This window comes from Pollachius pollachius, assembly GCF_949987615.1.
Source record: "Pollachius pollachius genome assembly, chromosome: 10".
Lineage (NCBI taxonomy): Eukaryota > Metazoa > Chordata > Actinopteri > Gadiformes > Gadidae > Pollachius > Pollachius pollachius.
Window position 1 is genome coordinate 10758586 of NC_136943.1, and position 9988 is coordinate 10768573.

General features: G+C 43.2%; 1 protein-coding gene across 1 annotated transcript; it reads left to right on the top strand.

The window, feature by feature from the left end:
• Positions 1–877: 877 nt before the first annotated feature.
• On the top strand, positions 878–1969 carry LOC307081350 (POU domain, class 3, transcription factor 4-like; the record flags this gene model as incomplete). Its single annotated transcript, XM_079744495.1, has 1 exon — positions 878–1969. One exon carries the CDS (start codon positions 878–880, stop codon positions 1967–1969), a length of 1092 nt encoding a protein of 363 aa, XP_079600621.1.
• Positions 1970–9988: the final 8019 nt, after the last annotated feature.

Genomic DNA, 9988 nt, shown 5'->3' on the forward strand with positions numbered 1-9988 from the left:
TTGCGTTAAAAGGACTGAAATAAATGGAATGGAAATTGTAGTGATTGGGATGACTTTCAATAAACATTATTTGCTGCAAATCGTGAAATAGTAAAATGGGGGATACAGGCGAAAATATTGCATTGTAAAGTCCCTGTAATGTAATGAAATAAATGAACACAAAGTCGTTCAATTGAACTAATACATTACTTTCTTATAATAAACAACTATGCTGAAATAGAAAGAAAAAAACACTATGGTCTATCCTGAATAGTTTTTATCATTTTGGTTCTAAACACCGTAGGAAATAGAGGCTGTAAAGTTAATAATTAGCAGTAAGAATGGCTTTTGCTCTGATTGTATCCTTCTAAATTAAGTGCTGGCACGTCTCAGAAATGCCTTCGCGCCCTAATCTCCTCCTGCGCGCGCGCTCGAGGGTGACAGGAGCAGTAATAAGCTCGTGCGTAAATAAGTTGGAAACTTTAATTAATAAACAGGAACTGCACCCCACGCGAACATACCCTCTGGACCACATTCCGACTCACTTCCGGTTCGACTGGCGTTAACCCTTTCTTATACCTCCGCACGGATCCACGTCAAGAGGCGGGGAGAGGTGTGTGTGTTTGTGTGTGTAAGTGTGTGTGTGTGTGTGTGTGTGTGTGTGTGTGTGTGTGTGTTTGTGTTTGTGTGTGTGTGGGAGGAAGAGGGGGGGGGGGATCTGGATACCTGCGGCGTCATTGGCTGAGTCGCGCGTGTTGATGCGCTGCAGTCGGCCTGTGAGTGGGCCCCGCGCCTGTCACTCACCGAGCTGCTGCTGCTGGGGCTCTAGAGAGAGGGAGATGTCAGAGGCTGAGCCGCTCTCTCCTTTCAGTAGCACTAGTGGGGTTCAGCAGCCAGCATGGCCACAGCTGCCTCCAGCCCCTACACCCTGCTCAGTTCCAGCCCCATGATCCACCCGGACAGCCAGGCCATGCAGCCGGCCAGTCCCTACAGGAGCCACCCAAAGCTCATGCAGAGCGACTACCTGCAGAGCGTCCAGAGCAACGGCCATTCCCTGGGGCACCAGTGGGCGAGCAGCCTGTCGGAGGGCAGCCCCTGGTCGGCCTCCATGGAGCAACAGGACATCAAACCCGGCCGGGAGGACCTTCAGCTCGGCATCATCCATCACCGCTCGCAGCACGTAGCGCACCACTCGCCCCATCACAACAACCATGCCAACCATCCGGGTGTCTGGGGCACTCAGGTGTCCCACAACTCCTCCATCAACAGCGGGCAGCAGCTCAACCTCTACTCCCAGACGGGCTTCACGGTCAACGGCATGCTGGAGCACGGCGGCCTCACACCTCCGTCCAATCAGCAGGGCCAGGGCATGCACCCCGGCCTCAGGGACACGCTCAGCCCCGATCACAGCGACCTCGGCGGGCACCACTGCCACGACCACTCCGACGAAGAGACGCCCACTTCGGACGAACTGGAGCACTTTGCCAAACAGTTCAAACAGCGGAGAATTAAGCTGGGCTTTACGCAGGCCGACGTGGGTCTGGCACTGGGCACTCTGTACGGCAACGTGTTTTCCCAGACCACCATCTGCAGGTTCGAGGCTCTGCAGCTGAGCTTTAAAAACATGTGCAAGTTAAAGCCGCTGCTGAACAAGTGGCTGGAGGAGGCGGACTCGTCGACGGGCAGCCCCAGCAGTATAGACAAGATAGCAGCTCAGGGCAGGAAGAGGAAGAAGAGGACGTCCATCGAAGTCAGCGTGAAGGGGGTTTTGGAGACGCACTTTCTGAAATGTCCCAAGCCCTCCGCGCAGGAGATTACCTCGCTCGCGGACTCGTTGCAGCTGGAGAAGGAGGTGGTGCGCGTGTGGTTCTGCAACCGACGGCAGAAGGAGAAGCGCATGACGCCACCGGGAGAGCCTCCGATGCACGAGGGACCGTATTCTCACGGCGGCGGGAGCGCGGGAGACGCTTCGTCGTGCCATGATCTCTGACCGAGGCACCGGGAGTAAATCCCCCCTGCAAACTATCTATCGAGCGAGCGCGCGGAGCAGGGCACACGGTGCCCCCCCCCCCCCCCCCCCTCTCCCCGTGCCTGTCCCGTAAAGACTCGCGATGATCCCAGCACTGAAACACAACAATAACAGCCTTCGCCATTTAGATTTGTCATGGAGGGGGGGAAGGGGGGCGGCGTGGTGGGATGGGGGGGACATTATAATCGCGGCATATCAAACGTCATATTATAAATCACTTTTGGAGCCAGTCAATTGCCAGAATTATTTTCTACATCAAGGATATAAATACAAAATGTGCCTAATAACCTGCCAGCGCCTTGGTTTATCTCACTATTTCGCATCAGCTCAATAATAATATTGTCCTGACTGATGGTTTGTTTGGTTCTGTTGGTGTTCTGAGTTTCATGGATAAGTTGTCACCGACCGTCATTCATTTATTTCTCTGATTATTGCTTCGTAAGATCAATGGAGTGAGGATAGAAAATAACAGAGGATCACTTTTGTTCCATTGATTTTCTGCTCTTGTGTTTTGAAGACACGGAGGTGGTTTTGAGTTTGACTTCACAATCCGTTGTAGGCCTGTGTATCCAAGGGCTGTCCACCGTTTGGTTGTCAACATATTTACATTTATTAGTTTGTAACATTTCTGTAACATTTCATCGTTTATTTTATTATTTAAAATAGAAATAACCGTCTTTCCACTTGCAACAAGCAGGCTATCCAAAAATCTAGCACTTGGGGGATATTATCCAATTCATAATCCTATTACATATAGCCAGTGAAACAGTAACGGTTTCCCTATTTATTGATTCCTTTATTCACTCATCCTGGACCATATAAACTGTGGACTCTGAAGCAGAGCTGGGAATACAGAAGGACGACAACGCTATACCTGCCTATCATTCTGTTGGACGTTCAGTAGGCCTATACAAATTTTATAATCTTAAATACTCCTGTTATTGGTTTATTTCATAAGTATTTTTTCGAATATTGTACAGTTTTGTATATTACCCTTTTGAAGTTATTAATTTAAACAATGCTGTTAGTTCTACATGCTCTTAATTAGCAATGTAAAAACAATATTTTCAGTAAGATTTGACTGTTTCGGCGCTTTTATTCCAAATTTCGATGACAGGTCAAGCAATTATTTATTTTCAGTAAAAAGCTTGTATTATGTTTTGAAATAATCTATGTATGTTGTAATAAACAACCTCTTGCTACAATTGCTCGTTGTCTTAAGAGAATTCCAATAAGGTTTCCATTTAGTTTTCCATATGCCTAAATAACGCAGTCTAAGTTTAAGGGGTCATGTCAGAGACTAATTTGTAAACATATGATAATGGCGGAATACAAATGTGCATAATACAAATGCAAATTGTGCCAATATAAATTAGGAACATTTCAATAATCAAACCGTGAATAATACAAATGTAAATAGTATAACAAAAACAATAAAATGATTTCATACATAAACTTAAAATATAATATCACTAATAATATAATTATGAAATTATCAATATTATATTATTTTTGTTATGGTGAATATCTTAGTATAAATGGCGTTTAGTTAATCAAGTTATTATAGTTATTATTATTATGATTATCATTATTAATTGTAGTGGTACAAGCCGTATTAATATTAATAATTATCCTTTTAATAGAAGTATGAGTAGTATTTTTGTATCATTCAAGCTTACTTATTTTTTATTATTATGCTTAACATTACTACAACTGCTACTATTATAATACCACTTCAACTAATACTTCCACTACCACTATGACTACCACTACTACTACGACTAGCCTACTACTAACACTACTAATACCAGGCCCACTACCACTAACACTATCACTACTACTACTTCTACTATATATTACATTATTATCAATGCTGCTATCAAATCAAATATTGTTATTGCAGACAAAATATTTAGTCAAATCAGTTCCACACTCTTGTTGAACTGATCTAAATAACATAAATCATTGCATTGAATCTCCTTCCCCAAAAAGTAATTTCCACCTTAACAAATGTTCATTTGTTCTGATCCAAGCTTTTTTAACACCACAACCTTCACACTATCTCAATGTCATGTGAGAGGGGACACTTAGTCGAGTTTTACAGTACGGTATACTGTCCACTACATGCAACAGGACCCTGGACTCATCAAGCAGGACGGCAGACTGGTGCGTCTATGGATCACAGAAAATTGAGGAGCTTTCTCCTGCAGTTCCAGTGAAATGTTATTGTCCGGGCCCTCTGCCCTCCTCAATCAGACATGCGTGATTTATCGCCCAGGCTGCTAGGCCTGACAGCATAACACAATGACACACACACACACACACAAGCACACACACACAAGCACACACACTCACTCACACAGACACATACACATACACATACCCAGACCCAGACCCAGACGCACACACATCCACACATGTATACACACAGGCATGACACATGCACAAACACACACACGCAAAATATATGCACATGCACACTCACACACACACATACACAATCAAAAGAAGACTATATAGCTGTGTATAATTGGGACGAATGGGTAGTGTTCTCAATAACTATGTTCATAAAAAAATCTTAATACCTCAATGTTATTTCCCATTATTTAAAAAATAATAATATATCTATTTAAATATATCTCTGAAATGCTACTTAAATGATTCAGAAATAGAGCTGAGGAGGGCAGGAGGGGGGGCAGTTGGGGTGTGGGGGAGGAGGGGGGAGGGGGAGGAAGGGGAGGAGGGGGAGGAGGGGGAGGAGGGGGAGGGGGAGGAGGGGGAGGAGGGGGCGCTAGGCCTTGAAATGCAGAACCTGACTGGAATACTAATGTGTCTGAATTTATGCATCTCCTCAGCCTGCTGCAGCCTGAGGATGGGGGTAGGCAGGGGAGGGAGAGGGAGAGAGCGAGCCCGAGAGAGAGAGAGAGAGAGGGAGAGAGAGAGAGAGAGAGAGAGAGAGAGAGAGAGGAGAGAGAGTGCAAGAGAGAGAGCGAGACAAGGGTGCGAAGGGTGGAGGTGAAGGGCGGGCGGGGAGGGAAGTGAGGGAGAGGGGAGATGGAGGAGGCAGGGAGGGAGGGAGGGAGGGAGCGATGGCTTGTGCTGAAGAAGAGAAAAATAAAAAATAAAAACCCCATGGTTGATTGATTCCATCCATCTATTTGAGTTCAAAATAACGGTTGATTTATGAGAAATTACCCCCGCGAGATGAGCAGCCGCCCAGCCCAGGTCCAGGAGGAGCCCCACAGTGTCCTATAGTGGTCCTTTTAATGCCTCCCTGGATCTGCATGGAGCGCCGTTCCAACAAAACAGTTCATCCTACCCCTTTTATGACTCACTAGCCACCCCAAGGATGTGTATTCACAAACATGTGCTGTTAAATAAACCACCTAGCTTTAGTTTAGTTAGAAAATTAATCCTATGTGGCAAAGCGATTATAGACCGACTTAATGGACAACCTGTTTTTGAATAATATAAAGAATCAGAAGATATGTTTCAACGATCACATTTATAAATAGTGTGGTCCGTATTTGAATAGGTTGAGTAACACAAGCATATCAATTATTGTAATTACCCTTAAAGTTAACTAGTGAATCAGTCACTTACTGTCTGTTTTGGTAAAAGATAAACTTGAGATGGGATGTTTAAGTATAAGAGGACTTGGTGGGTTCACGTGGTTCATACTGGTGCTACTGGAGGCTGTGGTTACGCTGGTTTATGAGTCACAGCTCGAGGACTCTGTTAGCTGCTGTCCTTGAATGCTGTTACTGGTTCAATTGGCTGTTTGCACTCTTTTGTTTATTTGCACATGTTGGTCGGTTGCAGACACTTACTGTCAAATCTTTAAATGTGTGCACCTCAACCACTTCTCGTTCCTGTTGGTCTTATCATAAGGGCACATGTGAGTTTGAGAGGGTGTGAAAGACCAGCACTGAGGATACATAGGGGGACAGGATGGCAAACGGCCCCAGGAGTAGTAGTTTGACCTGGCTGGTTAAGTGGTGGTGGAGGCGGGAGAGGAGCTGTTTTAGCACCACGGGGTAACTGGGTTGGTTGTTTTGGAGTTACTCTATGAACTGTGCTGCTGTGGTGCAGTGTGAACCGCTCACACCTTCTTCCTAATGTCTACACACCAAGACCGGAGTCTTTGGTTTTAGATTGAGTGGTATTCAAATGGTTTAGATATGATTGCAACAGTCCAAAATTGAAATTGTTAACATTATTATTGTTGTTGTATGTTGTTTTCTATTGATATTACGACTATTTGTGTTATTGGTAGCATTATTATTAGCATTATTATTATTATAATTATCATCAGTTGTATAAGTAGTAGCAGTAGTCAATAGTAAACAGGGACAGGGGCTGCAATTTTAGTCTAGAAACCTGTATGCATGGCATCTATTTTATATGAAACAATGAAAAAATGAATTTGTCCCTGCACAATAAACCTCTAAACTAGTAGTAGAAGAAGTAGTATATTTATACTATTAGTACAATTATAATATGTTTTTATTATTTTTGAATATATAAATAATTGATATCTTAACCAGATGATACAAACTAACAACCAACACTGCAGTGGAAGCTGATCATCCTGCTGAAGAAAGCATTTGGTTTTAAAAATAACAATCTTTATAAAGAAACAGTCAGCGCTCTTATGGTGAAATGTTTGGAGAGAACATGTGTCAAGGCCTGGCGGCTATAAAAACACGCTATAGCAGAAGGTGAATGAGAGGAGGACGCCCCACGTTTTTAATCTCAATTCTGTGTGCAGGATGGAGGACGAGGGTGAAGGGGAGGGATTACAGCCCTCCACCCGGGACGGCCCAACACAGAGGTGACAAAGAATAAACTGGTGCACCCCTCCCTCCTGGGACGGCCCACTGATGAGATGCATTAAAATCAGTCGCTCCCTCTGCCATATGCTGGTGCCCTTTATCAGCTGCACTTTATTGTCAAAGATGAACCATAAAAACAGGAAATCTCCCTCTTTCTGTCTCTCTCTCTCTCTCTCTTTCCCTCTCTCAACTTTTAAACAGAGTGAGTGTCTTATTCTGATACTTTTGACTTTCGATTTTTTGCCTATACATATGAATAACATGACAATATGACATCATCATTCTAGAAGTTCATGTAAATGTGAGGTTTCAATAGTCAATGCTTAATGTTTGATTGTTTCAACACAAACAATATTAGAAAAAACAACAATTAGAGCAAACTCTGTCCTCTGTCATAGGCTGGATTAAAGCATTCACATCACCCTGTTACTCATGCACAGAGTTCTACCATTTCTGTAATAGTTATAGTATTATTATCGTTATTATACTAAGATTTGGGTTGCCAGGTGTCATTTTACAACGAGGAACTTCAACAATCTATCTGTTGTCATTTTCACTACATACATAATGGAGGTATTATAAACAGGGGATGTTATGTAAAACAGATATACTCTATTATTTTAACGCACACATAAATTACTGGTGGAATGAACACACACGCCGCAATTACGTTTTTAAATTACGCAAATAGATTCTCGAGATTCTCTTTTGTGAGTTAAACCCACACACAGGTGCGTGCACTCACACAGTAACACACACACACACACACACACACACACACACACACACACACACACACACAGATAAAAAAGCTTCAGTAATGTAGCATTGACTGCTGTGTCTTGCCGGCTACAGAGAACATTCATGTTGTTATTATGACCCCCCATCTTTGCAGCAGCTATTTCTGCAACATAAGTTACATAATGTAATGGAAGCACAGAAATCATAGCAGGAATATAAACAGGAGTAACAGTAACAGGCATTTAAAAATAGAGAAAACATTCATGCTTATGCATATCCACACCAGCACATCAATATCTAATATTGGACATTATTGCAAGTGTTGGGCACAATATGATGTTGATCTAGCGATTTGCACCTAAATGTCTGTACACACACACACATATCTCTCTGCTGACTACATTTATTCATAAATAGAGACGGAAACATAGCTTTAAATTTTGTTTGGATAGACAGGAATGTATGTCTACATGTAAAAATACACACAGAGTACCGCTGTGTACGTCTACAATGAAGAACAGGAGTGCAATTTCAACATGTCATGAATATATTAAAAGGATTCTTTAAGAACGTACAGGTCTACTTTGATTCATATTATCTTGTATATTTTGAGGCATTTGGAAACATTAGCACCAGCATGTCTGCTATAGGAGAATGTGGGAAAGTTGAGACAGACCTGAAACTAAAAGAGGAGCATAGCTGTGGCTAACGTTGCTATACTGTCGCTGATGCAGCAACGTTGGAGGTCACAACACGCCACAGATTCAATTCTGAGTGATGTGTGAGCATCGGACAGGGAGGAGTGGTGGTGGTGGTGGTGGTGGGGGGTGGGGCTGGGAGGAGAGAGTTGGTCGGTCGGTGCGGAATGGGAAATAAGATTAATCACGTAACCCAAAATCAATTTCACGTTCTCACAGCCCACCCCTCTGAAGAGCTGAGGGCTGTCCAGCCAGCTTCAGTGAGCTGCTAGGGATCAGGAGGGGACACAGCTACAGAAACAAGCCGCCTCTATACTGGGGTACAGTGGGCCATGAGAGTCCTCACGGCTTACAGGAACCTAACATTGGACCGCTGGAAATCAGTGGAATTCTGGAGGACAGACTGACCTACAACTTCAATCTATTAAGAGTAGAATTGAACTTCATGAGGTCCACGTCAATAGGAGCAGAATTCCCCAGTGGCTTCTGGCTTCCTCCATTCAAGTGTACAAAGAAAAAAAATGCAGAATCAATATTTGGTTTAAAATTCTCAGAGGTTTACATCCAGGGGGGGGATAAAGAAAACCTCATATGTGTACTTTTCTTTTTCAAATTAAAATAGCTGAATGCGTTAATGGTGTAAGAAAGACCAAGATTAGGCTAATTTAATAAGTTATAAAAGCAAATATTTGGGCATATATTTGGCCGTCAGGATAATTTTCCATTTCCCATGACAAGGAAACATACGCCTAATACATTTTAAATGTGAAATATATAGCTTTGGGTTTTTTTTCTTTTAACTATCCAAGCAGCATTTAACTTCTCAAAGCATTGTCATGTGTGATAGGAAAAAGCGAATATGCCTGTCTGACATACAAATTGGCCATCATATTATATTCTTCTTTCTTAGACACTGTCAGCAGATTTGGTTGAGCTAAAACACACTCTACAAGGCTCAGAGTGAAACAAGACCTTGTGACAACTGTGACATAATTCCCGAAACTGTCTACTGCTGCACTCATTTCATGTGTACTTTTTTTAGGCCTTGGTAGGATTTGATCTACAACGGATTTAACAGATAATGAGGAGTTGTTTTTTTTCCGAGCTGAACAAAAAGCCCCGCACTGGTAAGTGACATAAGTAATATATTACCATTTGATAGGTATTCTGTCACTGCACTAACACACCAACAACGCCGTTGTTGAGAGAGAGAGAGAGAGAGAGAGAGAGAGAGAGAGAGAGAGAGAGAGAGAGAGAGAGAGAGAGAGAGAGAGAGAGAGAGAGAGAGAGAGAGAGATTCAGTACGGTTGTATAGGGTCCAACTTTACCCTTAGGTTGCATCAGAATATTTCCTAAGAGTACTTTGAATAGGAGGGAAGGGGGGGGGGGGAGAGAGAGAGAAAATAAATCGCTATACGTCCGATATCTTCATTCGTGACAGAGGCCCTGATCAGCTCTTGTCCTGCTCGTTTCACATTAACTCATTATCATACACGCTCCCTCCATTAATTCCCTTGCTTTTATTAGCAGCAATAGTGGATAAACACACACACGCGGCATGCGTGTGCGGCCCCCCCACACACACACACACCAGGCCGGATGACAAACACCGCCTCTGCCTCATCTGACAGCTAATGGCTTCATTAGGAGCGGCGTGTTAATTGGCCAGCATTGGGGAGACGCTCGTTAATGAGGATAAATTGATT